Source organism: Camelus dromedarius, chromosome 2 (genome assembly GCF_036321535.1).
Source record: "Camelus dromedarius isolate mCamDro1 chromosome 2, mCamDro1.pat, whole genome shotgun sequence".
In the NCBI taxonomy this organism is placed as follows: Eukaryota; Metazoa; Chordata; class Mammalia; order Artiodactyla; family Camelidae; genus Camelus; species Camelus dromedarius.
In genome coordinates, this window is record NC_087437.1 from 62,340,399 (window position 1) to 62,361,358 (window position 20,960).

Below are 20,960 nucleotides of genomic sequence, written 5' to 3' on the forward strand. Positions count from 1 at the left end.
TTCTAAGAGGCAGTTAGCGATGTGTTTTTCAGAGATCACTGAGTACTGTATTTGTATGGAGATAAAATACCCCTACATCCTTTGACTGTTCTGTGGGCTCCTATGTCTCTGAGTTTTGTGGGTGGGGTCTTGGAAGTAGCAGGATTTCTCAGGGATCCGGAGACTTCTTTTCCTCCCCTTTTATTCGAGTCACCAGCATCACGTCCAGCAGAGGGCAGACTTCCCCTCGGATGGCTAGCTCCCGGCCACCTTCTATTGCTGACCGGTTAACTCCGATGGTGCAAATATCACTTTACGACTTTGATATCTGCATTGGTTTGAGTGCTGCAAAGCAGTTAGCAGTTGGTGATGATAAGTAGCACCTGACCCCTGCCTTTTTCTCTGTGGCCTCAGACCAGCCCTGGAGTGGGTTAAGGAATCGGGAACACCTGAGTCTCATCCCCATCTGTGCTGGTAACGCCCTGTGAAGCCTGTGGCTTGTCACTTGGTGTTTTGCGTCAAATAGTTCTGACCGCCCATCACTGTCACTTCTGCTGCCCCCAGCAGAGACAGTAAGTGCCTTCTTGGGGCTCTGGCTCAGGCTGGGTCTCTTGTAGGCTAGAAACGCTGCTCTCTGCAGACTTCTTGGGGCTCACACTCTGCCCAAGCCCCACGAGAAGGGGGCCCAGCTTTGCCCAGCCCAGCATGTGGTCTTGCGACTCCCTCACACCTACATTCCTGGGAGTCGTCCAGCTCTGAAGCATTCTGGCTGTAGGCATAACCTCTGGGCTGCCTCTCTAAAAGGCCCTATTGACTTCCTAGTTGTGCCCAGATTCTACTCGTGGCTCCTCACAGAGAATATCCTTCAAACTGGAGAGGGCAGGACAAGCCCTTCTCTCAAGTCCCTGCGTCCCTGAGGTAGTGCGGGCCAGCCGAGCTCCCATGTACACCCGGCAAGGCCGCCCAGGTCTGCTCCTGTCTTACCACTGCTCGCCTTTTCGTTTTCTTTGCGTGTAAAATATTCCAGTTTCTACCTCAGATTCCAACAATTCCGTCTTCTGTTACCACTTGTCCAGTGGCCCCAGAATTCTCTTCAAGACTTGTTGTCAAAATGTCCCTCACTTTCTCCCGGCCCCTCCACCCTTTTCTTAGGCGTGTGCATTTCCTCCTTCATTTGAATTTTATCGAGGCTCCTCCTCATGGTTTTATTATATCTCTCATGACATCACGGCTTGCTTCACCTTTTTTCTCTTTTTAAAATAAGTTCATTTCATTACATTACATAAAAACATTACATAAAAACAACACATGCCCATTAATTTTCCTTTTTTTTAACCCAAATTAATTAGAAAATATACTTAAGAGAAGAAGAAAACTAAAATAAACGGTCTTATGACCCATTAAACGTCGCTGTTCACAGCCTGGTGTGTGTCCTCGCCCCTGCGTGTGGTCCCTCTGACCTGCCGGAGCAGCATCTCCCAGGAGCTGGCTGCACGTGCAGAATTCCGGGCCTCTCCACTCCAGACCTGTTGCATCAGAATCTGAATTTTAAGCAGACCCCTAGACTTAGTGAATATACAGATTTGTATACATACCAGAGTTGAAGAAGCACTACACCGTTGTAAATAAAGGTGTTAGAACTTTTGTGTGTAGTTCTATACGTATGTATGTATTTTCACTTGTCTTATATTAGTAACTCAATGTACAATGCCCAAGTCATAGATAGGTGAATGTTTGACTTATGAAACTGCCAAGCTGTGACCTAAAATGGTTGTTTGCGTTTATATACCCACCAGGGGTATGTAAAATGCTTCCACAGTGTTGCCAATACTTAATAGGGTCAGTCTTCTGAATTTCCTTAAACTTTTAATTTAAGGAAGCAGTAGTTTTAATTGCATCCCCCTAAGGATTCATGACGTTGAGCATTTTTTTCATGTGTTTATTTGCCATCTGTGTATATTCTTAGTAAAATGTCTGTTCATACCTTTTGTCTATTTCTACTTTCATTAGCAAATAAATAGTTCATTTTTTACCCTCAAAAAAATACTCACAGAATATAGTGTTTTGTAACCTGCTTTTAAACCTAGTAAACTGTGCACTGTTTTCATTTACATGATCTTATAATGTCACTCTTGACAGTTCTGTGGAATTCTCCTCTCTGGAGATACCATAATTTACTTAACCATTCCCCTCTTATTATCAATTTAAGATCTTCTTTTATATTCTCATCCTCTACGCCATTCTTCTGTTTGTGGTTAATGTCACTTTGTGATTGTAGAACTCACATAATTCCTAGATTACCTCTCTCTGGCTGCAGACATTTTTATCCACCCCTCTTTCTTATCCACAACAGGTCCTTTTGTAGGTCATCTTTTCCATTCACATGCCCTACGTGTGCCCCGCGTCTCTCCAGTGGATACTTCTTCCCCGCCAGGCTCCCAGCATGGCCAGCGAGGATGTAGAGCCTGTTTTTCCCCATGTCTGGGTCTCTTCCTCCTCTTCCAGTGAAACTGGAACATTCAACCTAAAGATCTCTCTGCATTGTCCCCATCATCCCAACCCACAGTCAGGTGGCAGGTATATAAAGCATCCTCTAATAGTCTTCACCTTGTCGTTACATTGATCTTAAAAAGAACTCATTCCAGAGGCAATGCCATGTGTTAGCAGGAGTAACTCATAATAAACATTCAGAAAGATAGTGCTAAACTTAGGAGGAAGGAGAGTTCATTAGTTATCCAGAAGTCCACTGGAAGCCTCATACAGCTGAAAGCAGATACCTCACTCAGTCTTGACGGGCCTCACCTCATGTCAGAACTGAAAGGAAGTGGCCCGGGAGAGGCGCATGCTGCCCTGTATCTGCTCGTGAGTGCTATGGCCACATCGCAGCCTGTAGACAAATTTTGAAAGCTACAGAGGAAAAGAAAAAAGAATGCTTTCTGAGGGAAAGATGGTGCAAGGGGAGTGGAAAAATTTAAAAGGCAGAATTCTAACCACATGTAGCTAATGAGCTCAGTGAGGGGGAGATAGGGAGAACAAATGAACTTCAAAATAAAATCAATGTGGCGACCTAAAAAGGTCTGTAATGAGTGTAAGAGTTTTAAAGGAAGACATATGGATTGGTACAATTCTGACACCAATTCCGATGTGTGTTTTTTCCACATCACTAGGCCAATTAACTCAATTCTGACTCGATCTCCGGGTAGATCCCACAGGTTGGGGGCTCAGTCCACAAGACTTCCCTTCCCTGCTCCCCCATCAGATACCAGTCCCAAGGCCAGGTTGTTACCTGTGCGTTTGACCAGCCGGCTCCAGATTGGAGGTTCCAGTGACCCCACCCCCTTGGATTCAAGTAATTTGCTATACTGGGTCACAGAACTCAGGAACGTTTTACTTCCTAGGTTACCAGTTTATTATGAAAGGATTTAACTCAGAAACAGCCAGATGGGAGAGATGCCCAGGGCAAGGTTTGGGGAAAGGGCCCAGGACTACCATGCTGTCTCCCAGCCCGGCACTCTCCCCTCATCTCCACATGTTCACCAACCTGGATGCTTTCTGGACATCATCCTTTGGGTTTTTGTAGGGGCTTCAGTACACAGGCAGGATTGATTAAATCATTGGCCATTGGTGATTGAACTCAATCTTGAGCCCCTCTCCCCTTCCAGAAGTTCAAGGTGATGGGACTGAAAGTTCTAACCCTCTGCTCATTGGTTGGTCTCCCTGGCAACCAGCCTCCATCTATAGGTTACCTAACGGCTTTCCAGAAGTCACCTGATTGACTTAACAAAAGACACCTTTACTCCTCTCAAGCCTTAGGAAATCCCAGTTTTAGGAGCTGTACCAGGAACAAGGACAGAGACAGATATATCTTGCAGATCAGTGTCACAGATGGCCAAGGTTCTTCTGGAGTAAATACACCTAGCTAGCTTAAACAACCAAGACAGTTTATTGGCAGGATCCTGGGGTGAGTCATGGAATTCAGCATCAGGAGTGGCAAGCATCAGGGAACTGTGGGGAAGCACAGCAGCTGGAGGTTGGGGCCCTCTTCTCAGAGCACATGGTACCACGGCTCCGTCGTCCTCTCTCGCCTCCGCTCTTGCGGTGTGTCTGTGCACATGCTTTCTTCCTCACAAGACAACACAATGGCAGATAGGCTCGCCTAACAGCTTTGAGTGTAAGTCATTGGTTCAGTCCTTTTGAAAGAGAAGATTCTCTCTCTTTCCCACACTGAGATTCCTGGGAAGAAACTCATTGATCCAGTTTGGATCATGTGTTTACTCCCAGACTGATCCACTGTGGCTGGTGTGTCGTGGACAAGCACCCGTGCTGTACCCGGCATGTGGAGGTCCCAGAAGGGAGTTGGCTAAGCAGACAGTCCTGTAGATTCCATCCAAATAAGCATATAAGCAAAGACAACTACAGCGTATAGGAAAGGTGAAGGCCCAGACTGGGTTGGTTTAACGAAAAATGCCAGCAGCAATGACAGCAACATCAACCTGTGATTAAAGCACAAGAAGAATAAGGGAGGACAGAGCCCTTGCTTGGGAAAGACTGCGAAATGTAAACAAATGTCTAAGACAAAGTAAGACTGAGAATTCCAGGCTCATCATTCTGGAAGATCTCTTCAAGTAGGGAGGATAGGACAGACAAACCCAGGACAACACGCATTGCCTTCACTCTCATCTTAATTAGCAAACATTCAGGGAACCTGTGGGCCTAGTGAGCGTTACAGTAGGTGTTGATTTAAATCCCAGGCATTGTGCATCGTCATGTGACCTCATCGCAAATCTAAAGTCAGTCTTTAAGTGCAAACGATCGGTTGTAGTTCATGAGCTGACTTGACCACAGGTATGAGAAAAAAGTCCTGTGGGTTATATTGTCCATAAGCTTGTTACAAATACCCACTGACATGGCTTCCAAAGAACATCAAACAACTCTTTGAGCAATATATGTGTATAAAATAAATGATATGTATGTATACTGTTGACTGAAAAAAAATGTAGAACCTAAAAGTTGAGACATACATTTTATTTGGCAGACTTTCTGAGGACTTAAGCCTGAAAGACCGCCACCTCTCAGATCGCTCTGAGGGACTGCCCTCTAGAGGTAGGGGAGGAACCAGGATATATAGGAATTTTGCAACAAAAGCCAGTTAGTAGGAACATAAAAAGATTACTGTTAATTAAAGAAAACCAGACATCTCATTCCCTTGATGTGCCCCTGAGTGATCTAGGGCCTGGATCCTGCTTTTCTCCACCCTGGGTCCCCTCAGGGTGCACAGTTGGGGCGGCTGCAGTGACTTCTGGCTTGGTGGTCACAACTTCCTTTATTTACTGATACAGCAGGCAATACTCTTTGTCCACAATACACATACAATGTCTAGATATTTAGAGGAGGTTGTGTGTATATAAACACATGAATAAAATGTGGGAAACAGAGAGAAGCTTGGAGAAGAAAGCACAAAGCTGTCATCACCCGAGGCAGCACTAACATCTGAGTATTTTTGTGAATTCCCTCCTGGGCGCTTTCTCTGTGCTCCTCTCTACTGTATTTTACAAACTTATCGGTCCACAGTAGACTCCTTAAAAAAAAGGAGAGAAGGAAATTCAAGATAGCTGGTGCCTGGGGGAGAGATGAGAGGAGCAAGTGAGACTTTATTTTCTTTATGAGGTGTCACCTCACACCAGTCAGAATGGCCATCATTAAAAAGTCCATGAACAATAAATGCTGGAGAGGCTGTGGAAAAAAGGGAACCCTCCTACACTGTTGATGGGAAGATAAATTGCTGAAACCATTATGGAAAACAGTATGGAGACTCCTTAAAAAACTGAAAATACACTTACCCTATGATTCAGCAATCCCACTCCTGGGCATATATCCAGAGGAAACTCTAATTCAAACAAATACATGCACCCCAATGTTCATAGCAGCAACATTTACAATAGCAAAGACATGGAAACAAGCTAAAAATCCAGACAGATGACTGGATAAAGATATTGTGGTATCTTTGTACAATGGAATACTACTCAGCCGTAAAAAAGAATAAAATAATATCATTTGCAGCAACATGGATGGACCTGGAAATTGTCATTCTAAGTGAAGTAAGCCAGAAAGAGAAAAAAAAATCATATGATATCACTCATATGTGGAATCTAAAAAATGACACAAATGAATTTATTTGCAAACAGAAACAGACTCAGACATAGAAAACAAATGTATGGTTACCAGGAGGAAAAGGGGAGGCTGAAGGGATAAATTGGGAGTTTGGGATTTGCAGGTACTATCTGCTATATATAAAATTGATAAACAGGGTCCTACTGTATATTCAGTATCTTGTAATAGCCTATTATGAAAAAGAATATGAAAAGGAATTGTATATGTATAATTGAATAACTGTGCTATACACCAGAAATTAACGCAACATTGTAAACTGACTGTACTTGGGTAATTAAAAAAAAAATTTGTGGCCATGTGGAATCCCCCAAAATATCAAGTATATTGAAACTGAAATTCACAAACTTTCATTTATAAGAAAATAAAAATATTAAATTTGACTTTAATCAAAAAAAAAAAAAACCCACAAAAGCAATAAAATTAGAAGAACATCCAAAAGCACAAGCAGAGAAAAGCTCATCCCTGACCACAGGCCATTCGGGAAGCACTGGTCTACTGTCTTTGTTTCAGAGAGGAACCTGCCACTGCAAGGATCACTTCTACAACCAGCGCTCCTTTGTTTTGCTGAAGGGAGGAGACGTGACCTTGGTGTGGAGGGATAAGCAGGAGCCAGACTTTGCTCTCTGGCTGGGAACAAAGGGAGCCACTGTGGGGTTTTTAAAGCAGGGAAATGGTACCATCACAGCTGCTTTTTGAAATTAATGGGCAAAAACTTCATGCTGTACACCAGAAATGGACATAACATGATAAACTGACTATACTTCAATTTAAAAAAAGAAGAAAGAAAGAAATGAGTGGGCAAGACGTGGGCAGGAGGATGAGTTGGGAGGTGATTACAGTTGTCTGGTCAGGACTCGATGGGGGCCTTTGGTGGTGTTAGGGCGGTAAAGAGCAGTCCACAAATTTAAGGATGTCTTTTGTCGTTACTTTTTTTTTGAAAGTGCAGCTTGAATACATGTGTCAGGAGGTGAGGGAGAGAATTAACTCATTCGTTGGTTTGCTTTGTTTCTTGTGTATCTACATACTGATGGTTTCTCATAAAATCTGGTATCTGTGCTGCTTATTTCAAGAAAGGACAGGTAAATGGTTGCATGACTTGTGTTTGCTCTTATCTTACAATCTGTTCATAGTCAGCTCTGTGTATTACCCTTTGACTTTATCTGAATACCTACAGAGCGTGGTTCCAGCCAGATTTACCTGGTTATTGGCCCTTTTTCCATCTTGGACTTTACAACTGAGAACACAATTTTAATTATATTTCCACAACACAAAATCAATCTGAATATCTAATAGAACTTGGTGAAAAATATGATTTTTCCAGAAATACACAGGCATAAAACCAATTAATTAAAATTTTAATATTGTTTATTATACATGATACGTGCTCACTTATATGACTGCCAATTTCTGGTAATTAAATTCGATTTGTATGCATTGAGGCTACCCAGTGCCAGCCTGGATTATGCAGTGATTCCCAGGCTCTGGGTAATATGTCTTATAAAATTGGGGAATCTAGCCTAGGGTTGCCTCCTTTTTATTTTATTAAGTAAAAACCTAAAACCAAATTTTAAAAATTCATATCTATCCTCACCATCAATTCCAAAAAAATTTTAAACAATTATTTTCAAAAGTAGCCCAAAAAAGATTCTCTTTTTTCTCAATTACTTTTTAAAAACTAGCCTTATTGGAGGCGTAATTTACACATAATAAAGTGCATCTAGAGTAAGTAAGGAGACAAAGAAGGAAGGACCAACTCTTAGGCGGTATTAAAACTAGGGAAAAAAACAAGCGTAGTTTTGGAAAAATACATGCATCTCCTTTATTTTTCTCTTCTGTTGGTGGATTGGTGGCAGTGTCATCAGGCTGGTCTGCAAGTAGAACTTGGGACCCCCAACTCTAGGCATGGATAAGAAAGGGAAGCTCTTCTCAAAAAGTGTAGGGAAAGAAAAATCATTTTTCCTCTCCTTCCTAGGTTCTTGGCTGAGGCACATCCCCCCACCCTCTGCAGAAGCCAGACTAAGAGGAGAAAAACACAATTTTAATTATGTGCATACACATGGGAGCCCCCACAAAGATATGAGACTCAGGCAGCCAGATGATTGAGGCTCATATACCCTCCTGAGATGAGGAAAGGGCCGGGGGCCTGGGGCTGCAAATGGGAAAAGGCAGTTCACAGGGGAAAAGTGCGAAGAGGAAATGTTTGGGAAGCAAAGATTCCTGCCAGCAGATAAGTCTCTCAGGTGAACAGGTCATCTCTGGTGTTAGCTCTCTTCCTGGTACAAGCCTCCTTCTAATGTAAATTTCCCTTACCAAGGGGTAACTAGGACTCAGTTTTCAGAGCTTCTTCTGTGCCTGCAGAAATATCAGCTCTAAATAATAAATAGGTAAAGAGGCATATTTTGGGGTGACACGTTCTGCTCCCCTTCAGTAGAGAAAATGCAGAGCCAGCCTTTAGCCGCCCTTGCTGGGGGCCCAGGGAATGAAAGGTGGTCCCCAGCTGAGGTACTGGGGTGGCCTTGGGGTGGGGAGTGGGACCATTTTGGGGCATTCCTTCATTCCTTCATTACCTCTTACCGATCCACGTTTTCCTTTTCTCCTGAACCGTGTTTAGCCTATCAGCTTATCACCGTGGTGATCGCGGCCGCGGGAGGTGGGCTTCTCCTCATCCTGGGCATCGCACTGATTGTTACCTGTTGCCGGTGAGTGCCGGGCGTCCACATCCCAATTCTGTCCCTTTGCCTGTGCTAAACAAGGGTCCATTTTTATCCTCATAAAGAATGTCTGGGGTGGTGTACAGTATTAATGATAATCTATGACTGAACCATTAGAGAAAAAGAAAGGCAAATTTCTGACAGGCACTGCCATCAGGGAAAGAAAAGGAGAGCAAATGGGATTTTAGTGGAAAAAAAAGAATATTCAAAAGCACAAGCAACAAAAGAAAAAAGATAGATTGGACTTTATCAACATGAAAAACTCGGCTTCAAAGAACACTATCAAGAAACTGAAAAGATGAGGGGAGGGTATAGCTCAGTGGTAGAGCACGTGCTTAGCAGGAGGTCCTGGGTTCAGTCTCCCAGGACCTCCATTAAATAAATAAATAAGCCTAGTTACCCCTCCTCCCAAAAAAGTGAGAAGACAACCCACAGGAGGGGAGAAAATATTTGCAAATCAACATTCTAATAAAGGACTTGTGTCTACAACATATAAAGAATTCTTGCAACTCAGTAATAAAAAGGCAACCCCATTTAAAAGTGGGCAAAGAACTTAAATAGACATTTCTCCAAAGAAGATGTAAAATGGCCAGTAACATATGAAAAGATGCTCAAAGCCATTAACCATCAGAGAAATGCAATCAAAACCAACATCAGGGTAAAAAAACCCCAGTAACCCAACATTGGATACCACTTGAAACAAACAAACAAAAAACAGAAAATAGCAAATGTCGGTGAGAATGTGGGAGAATTAGGATGCTCATACACTGCTGCTGGAAACGTAAAATGGTGTAGCCACTTTGAAAAAACTGGCCATTCCTCAGAAAGTTAAGCAGAGTTGCCATTTGACCCAGCATTTCCACTCTTAGGTACAAACCAAGAGAAATGAAAATGATGTCCACACAGAAATATGGACATAAATTTTCATAGAGGACCAGTTCATAGTCACCAAAAGGTGAAAATAACCCCAATATCCATCAACTGATGGATGAACAAAATGCCATATCCATACAATGGAATATTATTCAGCCATAAAAAGGAACCAACTAAAGATACACGCTGTAATGTGCATAAACCTTGAAAACAGTATGCTGCATGAATTAAGCCAGTCACAAAAGACCACATATGTATGATTGCATTTATTGGAAATGTCCAAAATAGGCAAATTAAAGAGAGACAGAATGTAGATTAGTGGTTGCCTAGGGCTGGGTGGGCAGGGGCAGAATTGGGGGTAACAGCTAAGGAGTATGGGTTTCTTTCCAGGGTGATGAAATTGTGCTGGAATTGATTGTGATGATGGTTACACAACTCTGAATATACTACAAACCGTTGACTTGTACATTTTAAGTGGGAAAATGAAGAAACAAAAAGAGATGAAAGGGGTTCACTGAAGTCGTTAGCAGTGGCGAGGAGCAGACTTGGCTCTGGGCTGCTGGACACCAGTGGGATGGGTTTCTACTGGACAAAGAAGGAAAGAAGGGAGCTGGTCCCCTTCTCTGAGATTATTCAGATAAGGGAAAACTCAGACCTTTGGTTTGGATGGTAATAAACAGCAGGAATTATCCTGACATCACAGATGGAGGGAACTTACACAATAGCAAATTATCTTTTGGACCATTGATATGCAGGACAGTTTAAGATATCCTCTTCCTCCAGGGAGGCTGCAGAGAGCAAGCTGCTCCAACTGCCCATCCAGGGATTCAGGCCTCACGGTTCAGCCATTGCCTATAATTTACAATGTTGCTAGCAAAGCATCAGAGATAAACTATGTGAGTGGAAATAAAATTCTGGGAATGAGACTAGGAGCTAGAGAGACGAACCTCGAATGCTCCAGGGGTCGGCTAAGTGTCCCGGAGCAACCAGGTAGTGTGGAAGGAGAGCCTGTCTCTGCTGGCCCCTGGGAGGAGAAGGTCTTTGTGAATAATTAAGTCATTGTTTGAGACCGGATGCTCCACCCCCAGGGAGCAATAGAATTGCAAGTCTGTTCTGAACTTGTCAGGAGGGACAACGCCTAAGCCCCATGCTGGACATTTGGTTTTATGATCCCGAGTGATTTGGTGCTTTCCCCAGAAAGTTCATTTACAGGAAAGCTACGTAAAGGGAGGAAACTCCAGATTCTCTTACCCAGGGCAAGTATAACTAAACATGTCTGACCCTAGGCTGGGTGCACAAGGTGACTGACATATCCTCCAACCCTTTCCAGTCAGAGAACTCTCACAGGTAGAGAACTTGTCCTAGGGTTTCCTGCCCCCTGAAATGAGAATCTGTATGGGTATAAAGACAGCTGGGCATTTCTGCAAACAAAACATCGTATTTTTATGGTTCGTGAAGTAGCTTCACGCAGTAAAAGAAGACTGACCAGGGAGTTCGAAAGCCTGAATTCTAGCCCAGCCTTGCTAGTAGCAAACTGTGACCCCAGGACAAATCACATCCTCCACAAAGCCAGAGTTGCCCCAGCCCCGCAACTCCTCAAGCAGGTGGGAAACTGCTGGACTAAAGAACCTGTTGACATAAATAATCAATAAACAATCAGTAATAAGAATAGGAATGAATTTTTTCTAAGCCAGACTGCAGACTGGCCTGGGAGCCCACATCCCAGATTACTCTGAGGTGCTGCTTCAGAGAAGCTTGGCTTCCAGCCCGGTTTTATATCTTATCAGAACGAAGAAGCAGAACAAGTCAGGGATACATTTCTTCAAGGTTTCAAAAAAAAAAAAGAAAGAAAGAAAAGAAAAGAACAAACCAGCACGTACACAGTGAGTCAGTGTGGCCTTGGCTCCTGGGAAGGGAGTCTTATCAACAAGGGAGGACCAGCATTGGCGTCCTGGGAAGAGGGGCCTTTAATCTTTGTTTTTAACATGGACATTCTTTACTTCTGGTCAACGTGCCTTTTTCTTTAATAATTACAGCAGATAAACAATGTATGTTTGATAGGTCATAAACAGGCTATTTTAGTTAGCATAAAATTCAAATTCATAATTCATGTATGAGCCAGAGTGACTTCCCTATATCTCAATATGTGAAAATTTCTTTTATCAAACAGTAAAGGCCCTTCCGGCTTCAACATCCTGTGAATTTGACCCTTGTTTGCACCTGTTTCCCCCATGGTGCAGAGATCTCTGTCCCCCAGAAGAGTCTAAATCTGCTCCATTGGGGCTGTGTCCTCTCTGCCCCGGAAAACCTGGCCCTTTGGGTTCAAAGATTTTTTGGCTTTTTTTTTTTTCTTGCACCTAATTGCATTTTTACTTGTTTTAGGCAAATACTAAAAATAACAACAATAACACTTCTCAGTGGGCAGCTACAAAAAAATAGAGTGGTAGTGTTACAGAAACGACAGGCCAGTCAGGAAATTAGCACCACTCGGAGGGTTGGAGTACTCAGATGTATTACGCCGGAGAGCTCAGAGGGGCTTCTGCTCCGAAGCTCTGAGCACCTCCAAGACGTGAGCATGAGGTTTTATAGGGTAAAGTACAGGCTTGGGGTATTCAGCCAATAGGCATGGAACAGCTTTAGCAGCATTATCATCACAAAAGTGGAGGCAGGGAGGCAGCAAACCAACATTCCAAAGCCAGATATGTATCTTTGAAAACCCAGCTGGCTAGCAAAAAACATGAACAACAAAACAACACTGATTAACCTAGATTTACAAGTTAGTCTAGCAGAACTCAGATCAGTATTCCAGTACCTAGATTTGTGAGTTATCTTGTTAGCCCAGCCTCTCCTTCACATTCCTAGACTTGTGAGTTGTCTTGTTAGACCAGCCCGGTTTTTCCTTCACAGTAGCTTTAGGTCTAATTTGTAAGACACTAGACGGCGCTTTCATAGATACCGTTTCTTTACAGAACTTACTCATTTAAATGTTAAATTTTTTTTTACCCACAGAAAGAATAAAAATGACATAAGCAAACTCATCTTCAAAAGTGGCGATTTCCAAATGTCCCCATATGCTGAGTACCCCAAGAACCCTCGGTCCCAAGAATGGGGCCGGGAAGCTATCGAGATGCACGAGAACGGAAGTACCAAGAACCTCCTCCAGATGACGGACGTGTATCACTCGGTGCGTATGTCCGCCCCCGGGGGTCTCTGGGCTCCACTTTCCTCTGAGAATTCAAGGGCTTCCGTTTTGTGGTAGTCAGAGCACTCCAGCTAGTTAAGGGTTAAAGAGAATGGTGGCCTACGCCCATTATTCACATAATTTAATATTCAGTTTACTTACTATCTCTTTGCATGGTATTTATCAGTTTCGACACTGAGAGAAGAATTTTTCCACAGAGCGCAGCCTGTACTTTATGGGGTTGTAGCAATAACCCTCTTGTCACTGAAATTGCTTTTAAGTTACAGGATTGGAAACTAATAGATAAAGAATTTAATGACATTTAGCCTTTGGCCCATCCATTTTTATCTCATCAGCCATGCTTTACATCATGAGGTTGGGTAATTGAAACTGAGGGACGGGGAAAAGGTGTAGAGACAACATGCCATCCTCAACCAGCCCTTGTCAGAGGTTTTGCAGATTCAGTAGGTCTTTAGTAATTTTCTGTGCCCAGCCCTGGACTGCATCGTTTGGACAGATGAGAGACCACTTTTATCCCTGCTTCTTCTGTCCCACATTGAATAGCCCATGTCATATTCCAGTGCCCTGTCAGTTCATCTCAGGTTACACAGTATCAGCCATAAAGCAAACACAAGTGGAGATACCTGAGCTGAAAAATAAACAGCCATCAGGTGACTTCTCCTGCCCTGTGGAGCTGTTCTAGGTATAGCAATAAATATGAAACCTCGCCCAATGGGGACTTAATAGCTTTAAGCCACAGCCCCTCTGGTTGCTATGGGGATTAACCTGACGGTTCAGATTTTGGATGGGAGGGGCATTCATGCTAAGGAAGCTATAGTTTCAATGGACTGAAAAATGTGAACATGGCCTGGAGGAAGAACAGGATGAAATAAGGGGAAAGATAAATGCAGATACAAAGCTGGGTCTAGTTCGAATGTTCCTGTTGATATTTCTGCATAAGGGCTTTGCTTTTTCCTCTATTTGTCAGGGAAGTCCTTTTCCTCTGATAAGTGCAGCCGTAACTGAACAGGATCTCTCCCAGGGGTGCCAGCTCTCACCCATCACTAGGGGCTCCTCAGCCGACGGGTAGCACCAGGACAAAGCAACGACAGGACAGTGGCCTCACAGTGTTGTCGGTAGATGCAACCGACGTTCCAGGTTCTTGTCCCGTCCCAGAAAGAATTCAGAGACAAGACATAGAGGTTAAAAAAAGTAAAGTGAGGATTTATTAAAGGATGGTTAGTACACTCTCAAGGAGAGAGCTGGCAGGCTCAGGTGAGTGGCTGCCCTGTGTTTCTTTGGCAAGTTAATTACATAGGGTGTAAAAATGTTTAGGCAGAATATTCACTGGGGAGGGAAGGGTTTGGGGTCGTATTCCCTGATTATCATCCCAACTCCACCTTCCCAAAGGGAGGAGGGATTTTTGTCCTTATTTAGTCTGGATCGGAAGTGTCATGGCGTTGGTGCATGATAGGTACTTCTGATCTGCAAGGCTAGTTTTATTGAAATGAGGGCATAATGAGCAAAAGGTTACATCCAGACACTGGAAATTCGTGCCTTTTCTCACCTTTCTTTGCTCATCTCCAGGCAACTCATCACCCCAAAAGGTGTGATCCCTTATCAGCCCAAAGGTTCCTGCTTTTCTTTCTCTGCCTAGGGACCCCTAGTGCTTACATGATGTGTGGTTTCCTGCATTTGGCTTGTACCCTTCCTTTCTGCCCAATTCCTGCCATTAGGTTTGTGTCCCCCTTTCTCTGCTTATATTTAGCTATCTGCCTGCTCTAACAACAGGACACACCTTCGCCGCCAGTTCCCAGCCCTTAGCTGAAGAGTTGCCTTAGATAGAATTACAATGTAAAGGAACCCCATCTTCATTTCATACAAGGTGGGCTGAGCAGTCTGTAGACGCAGAGCCTAAGCCTAGGGTGGGAAGCTGTCACTCGAGGGAGGGAGCTGCCCCTCACAGTGTTCTCAGTTGCACACTGGGCTCTCCTGGGATCCACATTAGAATAAGCAGAATCTAGTGTTTTATTTCTACCAAGCCAGCATCACCCTCTCTGCCCCGTGCTGCTCCTCAAAGTAGCCAGGGCTTCCCCAAGGGGCTCCTTTGCTCCTTAGATAGGTAGTCATGACTGCTAAGCTGGGATCTGGTCAGAGATACCTGAGAATCAGCCAGCCTCCTGCTTTGGGGTCCTAACTCCACCTCCAGCCAGGGCTGCCATGATGTTGTCAAAGTCAGTCCCCCATTCGCAGCAGGGACACTAGCGTTCTGGTAAATGCCAGAGAGGATTTAAAGCCATTGTGTGCCACAGAGAAAGATACTCTTTTTTTAAGTCAAAATAATAATCAGATAATAATTAATCTCGATAATAATCAAGATAATATTCAACTCAGGCTTTTCCTCTGTTGGCCTGTGGGCTGCTCTTGATGATATAATGTTTCTAAAAATCCCCTTTTGAAATATGGGCAAAGGTGCCCCAGTTTCCACAGAGAGATGACCTGGCAGGTGTGATTTCCAGGTCAGGCCTTGTTCTGCGGGAACAGCTGCTTCCGCATTAAACTCATCGAAACGGAGCATTCATCGTCGTCGTCGTTGTTTTCAACAATTTAATTTAAACCCAAGAATCATAAATTGACTTTTCTTGTTCTCTCTTTGGCCACCAGCCCACCAGTGTAAGGAATCCTGAACTTGAACGGAACGGCCTCTACCCAGCCTACACTGGATTGCCAGGATCGCGGCATTCTTGCATTTTCCCCGGACAGTATAACCCATCTTTCATCAGTGATGAGAGCAGGAGGCGGGACTACTTCTAAGTGCAGACGGCGCAGGGGCCTCCATCACTCAGAGGACCGGACGGGGAGCAGCGCCCGGGGCCGCTCCCGGGGCTAGAGGAGCCACACCAGCGGAAGGGGCCGGGCGGAAGCGCCGCGACGACAGGGGAGGCGACAGCGGGAGCCCGTGGAACTGGAACTGCCGGCTGCTCTTCAGCACCTGCATTGTTACTGTGAATGTGAACACGGGCCAGTACCACGGGGTCCCCGCGTGCCTGCAGCAGGGCCACGGCTGGGGGATGACGTTCCTTAGGGCTGATCACTAGGCATCATTGCAAGGACCCAGGTTTTCCTTAGCTTGCACCTCGGTAGATGCAAAAGCAGGGAGGGAGGTCTCCTTTCAGGTGTTTTTCAAGACTGCTCCGGAAAGAAGGCCTCTTCCTCAGACACTTCCAGAGGCCTCAATTTGGTGATGCTTTGACAGCGAAATACTGCCTCCTCAGTTGTTTTCCTGCCCAGTAGCTCCGTGCTGAAGCACAGGTGCCGACGGGCCTACCACTAGTGTCTGGAGATGCCGCAGGTTAAGGCACAGGGTTTCCACGTGCTTCTAAGTCTTCTTGTGCTACGTTCGCCAGACAGGCCCCCCCCCCCCCCCAAACGAGGAGCTGAAGTGTGTGAGGCACAGCACACAACTCCAGTGTGCTTTCTTTAGTCCAGGTGACACGTTTATTTAAGGTTTTTTCCCTTTGCTGTCACAGCTCGCTTTTCCATACACGCCTGCATCAGGGCAAACAACTTGCACTTGGTTCTAATTAGAGGCTCCAGCTGCCCCACAGTGAGCCCAGCAGGCAGCAGCGGGCACGGGGTGAAGTTCCTGGTGGAAGGTCGACCCCCGAGGGCACCGTGTGGTGTGGGAGCTCTGAGCGCCTGCATTGAGGCCCAGGCTGCCACGTAGGGAGCAGAAGTGAAAAGCTGACTGCAGGTTGGGCCTGAGCTGCTATTTCACCACTAATGCAAAAGCAGCTGGATGTGGTTAGAGGAGCGGGATGGATAGGCGAGTTCGATTATCTGGAACGCCAGCCCTTTGGGAAGCCCTGCATATTGCTGGGGAAGGAGAGGGAGCTGAGGGGAGCCACACGTGAGTCTGCTTACCTAGTGCAGCACCTGTCCTAGAATTTCTGGTCTCGTCCACACCCAGTGTAGCTTGAGTGGTTCCACCAACCACTCAATGCTATTTATTCATTGAAGAAATAACTTATTTTCTCTCAGACAGTAATTTGTAACTCTTCATAGTATCACATAGTTCCCTCCAGAAGCATGGGTATAATTCAAGTTGGCTTTGGAGAACTAAGTCTCCTGGCCAGTTAGGGAGTTGAGCATTTGCCTTGGGGAAAGAAACAACCCTGTGTCTTATTTATTATGCCCATGACCTGGGTCCTGCGTGTGGAGGAGGGTCGGGGGGGGGGTGCATATCCACTGCGGTGTCTTTACTCCTTGTGGAATTGTGATCATTCTCATCATCTACTTTTGAACATCCTGGTTTGGGGTAAAGAGAACACAGAGGTAAAAAAAATTGTTCCCACCCTGAAGCTTGGAGCCCAATGGCACACTCGTTTCTGGAAATGGTGCGGCCTTTGGAGACAGTTCTGTCCTGGGCATGGTGGTTTCTTCAAGATTCTCTACTGTCTTCAGAATGTATCTAATCCTTAATCTTATGGAATTCTCATCCTAACAGCTTTAAGTGCAAACTCCTGTGTCCCATGGTCTCCACGAGCAGGAAGGCTGCTCAGATGCGATGCCACTTTTGCAGTTCAATTGCACTCATCTCATGAGATAGATACAAAGAGTCCTGTTTTTTGTCAGTGGGTGCCAACTTAAAATCTCAGAGCATCCCCTTTGAGAAATCTTGGGTCTTGCCTCTCCCCGTGGAACCAAACAGCCCTCTGAGTCTCACGGCCTCGCATCTAACTGGAGAGCTCGGAGCTCCTGCACTCAGCTCACCTGAGCCAACAGGCTGGGTCCCTCCTGAGGCAGCTGCTTCCTGCTCTAGACGCAGAGCCCTGCTCACCTCCAGGGCCCAGAGCACAGTGGGGGCTGTTCCCAGGCATACACGCCTGCTGCCTCCACTGGCAGATCATCTCCGATACCAGGGCCAGAAGCTGTATGCTCCCCCACATGGAGTGGTCTGTCCCCAAAGCATCCTGGAGCAGGATCCCAACGTCCAGAAAAGAGTGTGCTGTGAGTTCCAAGAATGCTTTCCTGTGAGTGGGTTTTGTGCATGTGAAATGGATTAAGAGTGTTGTCTTTTTCTTTTATCGTGAGTACTGTAGCACACCCCCGAAGGTTGAGTTCACAGTTCTGTGCAGTTTCTAGGAGGCTTCTGAGAGTGGAAAAGTGCATCTCCAGGGCGTCAGGGTCTAAGAAGGCATGAAAGCAGCCTGACTGTTCCTCAGGGCCGGCTGCCTGCCTGGGTGAGGAAGGGAGAGGCCAGCTTCACTCCTGCTTGGGGTGAATATGCCTCCAGAAGGGTCCCCCCTGAGCCAAGAAATTGTTTGTGGGGCAGCAGCCCTGGACTGAAGGGACAGGCTGGATGCACCCTGGGGGAGCAGAAGCCCTCAGTGTTAGTCCTCCCACCTGGGGTGTGCGTTTCCTGTGCACAGAAATGTCCCGGTCCTACATGGGGTCCCGGGACTAGAGGACAAAGGGAGGAAAGGAAAAGTGGCCCCTAGCAGCCTGGGAGATGCTGAGAGGGTAGGGAAGAGTGGGCTGAACAGAACCCCCGCATCCTGCAGCGTACCTGAGCCTGGGGACGCAGAGCAGGGCAGCGCTCACCTGGAGCCTCCCACATCTGTGGGTTTGGTTGTAGCTCCAGAGGTCCTATTTCTTGTGTCTCTTCCTCTTTGCCCCACGAGCCAGCCCAGGGCACTGGAGACAATTTAGGAAGTCTTAATAGTCCCAAGAGCATCTCTTGTGTTTCCAGCAGGGCCAGGATCTGTGCAGGATCCTTGCCCTCACCACACCCTGGTGAGGTGGACATGAGAGCACTCATTCTCGGATGTGGGAACCTTCAGAGAGGACAAGCCCCTGCCTTGGAGAGTCAGGATCCAAACCCTTTACGTGGCTTGCTCCTCCTGGCTGATGCCTCACCATCCAGTATTAAAGAGAGCATGAGAGAGTGGGCTGAGAATAAGTTTGGGTTTGTTTTGGTTTGGGTTTTTAGAACTTTGATATTATTAAACTGGAACTAAACTGATGACATGAAGTACAAAAACAAAATGTTGAAAAAGTCCTTTCAGGTCTGTTGTTACATGTATTTTTTGGACACCTGTGATGGTCATTAAGAAAGCTGTGGTCAGCTTGTGCTTAGCAAGAAGCACAGTGGTACATGGCTTTGGATGTAGGAGTGTACGGTGATGCTCTGGGTTTTGACAGACACAGCTAGACTTAGACATCCATCTGAGGGCTGCCTCACCTGGTTCCGTGGTAAGGCCGGATTTCCCACATATTGGAAGCAGATCTTTGTGAATGTTATCAGAGTCTGGAACTTACTCAGTTGAATGTCTTAAATGCTGACAAATTCCCCTCCTTTGACAGAAGTTTAATTTCAGAAGCAGCTAAGTCATTAAGAACCAACATTACTAAATGGATTGTGTTTTCAAGCTGGCTGATGGCATTTGAGGTCCAAAACAAAGCTGTAACAATTAAGTTCTTAAAGATGTTGTTCTTATAGTTGGTCCAAATGGGAGGGCAGCATCTTTGCAGTACGAGGCCGGATGGCTGCCCAAGGAAGTGTCTTTGAAGGATGCTATTTATTCAGATGTGAACCTGTCCCAGAGCAGACACGCCAGGGTCACGTGTCTCACGTGGCTGTTGGGGCCTCTGTTAAGCCCCCTTGCCCACGGGGGGTGGGAGGTGTGCCTGTAACTGTGTGAAGGCGGCTGACGAAGCCAGAGTGTTTCTCTCCTTGCTCCTGGATGAGTTTAGCTTAGCACACCCCACACCAGGGATTTGGGCCCGGGCTCTAAGATACTTACTCATATGGAAACTAGAACACTTCTTTGGAGAGAGGAAAAATGCAAAGTTTAGTGTTTCAGGATTTTGCATCTCATTGGAAAGTACCCTTAATATTAATATCAGAGATATTCTTTCTCTGTGAAAACTTTTGCGGGAATTAGAAGGGACGTTTCATTTTCTTCTTGTTGACAAATGTCATTCTGAGGTTCTCGTGTGCATTTTTGGAAACAGATATGTTCTGTAGAATTGGCAATGTGTTGCCAAAGCATGTGTTCTTTTTTCCTTTCTCAAATCCCCAGAGGAGGATCCTGGTTAATATACTAGAAAAATTAAAGTACTAAGTGTCACTTAACTTGTTGTGCTAAAGTATATTTTTAAGAGTGTTTTAATCTGTCCCATTTGGTGTAAACTGCTCACAGAAAGGCTGTGAAAACAAAGGAGACAATTGAGGTCTAAAAAGAGACAGATCTTTGACTCTGTCCTCTTGGCATTTTAATGAGGACGTTCTAAAGGGTTTGCCCATTGGATTCTGGCTTTGTCTTTTTCTAGGGGAAACAGAGTAGTACACTTCAGGTGCAGAGTCCTTGGGTAGGAAGGATGGGACTGGACAGGAATGAGATGGAACCAGTCTACCCGGGAAGCTACCCCAGGTTTCTGTGTTACCTTGGCCTGTTTCTTAGGGAAAAAAAACAACCTCTCATCATGGGTGGCTGTGAGTCTTGTTACTGTTTGTGTTGCTGGATTTATGGTTAAATGAAGCATGTAGCTGGCAAATGAACTTTCTGAGTTCTCACAGGGTCCCAGATTTCTTGTTGCAAAACTTTAAACCTTAGCCCCTGGTTGATTGTGTTAAACCCATTATGAGAATGTTATTTAAATTTGTATTATAATTGCAACCTCCACTAATTATTCTGTACTGTAGCAGCAATGTATTATTTGTAAGAATTTGATTATTTTTATACTATATCCACTATAAGTCTGGCGTTCTAGTCAGTAAAATGATGCAATAAAATAAATATCATTGTCACTGTGTTTTTCTCCTAATAACAAACAATCCAGACCAGAGTTCAGCAAGGTCTTTCTCATGAGGGCATCGCTTAAGCAATGGGGCTGTACATTGACCTCTTACATGGCACATGTAGGGACCGAGTTATCACTGTGTCCTCAGTGCTTGGCACCATGAGGAAATATGCTTTTGATGACTGATGGATGGGCAGATAGATCAACCTAAATGACTAAAAGCTTGATTCAGTATAACA

At 45.1% G+C, this 20,960-nt stretch overlaps 1 protein-coding gene across 2 annotated transcripts in view; it reads left to right on the plus strand.

Annotated features, from left to right (window-relative positions):
* The window catches only part of HEG1 (heart development protein with EGF like domains 1), an 82,698-nt gene extending 61,981 nt beyond the window's left edge, over nt 1-20,717 (plus strand). The window contains exons 16-18 of one of the 2 annotated variants that reach the window (XM_031463130.2): nt 8,762-8,849; nt 12,744-12,918; nt 15,580-20,717. In XM_031463130.2, the coding sequence (XP_031318990.2) occupies nt 8,762-8,849; nt 12,744-12,918; nt 15,580-15,729 (413 nt within the window). In that variant the 3' untranslated portion in view covers nt 15,730-20,717. Of the gene's footprint in view, nt 1-1,399; nt 8,850-12,743; nt 12,919-15,579 lie in introns of those variants that run through there. The other variant, XM_064494406.1, reaches the window with a different exon arrangement.
* Nucleotides 20,718-20,960: the final 243 nt, after the last annotated feature.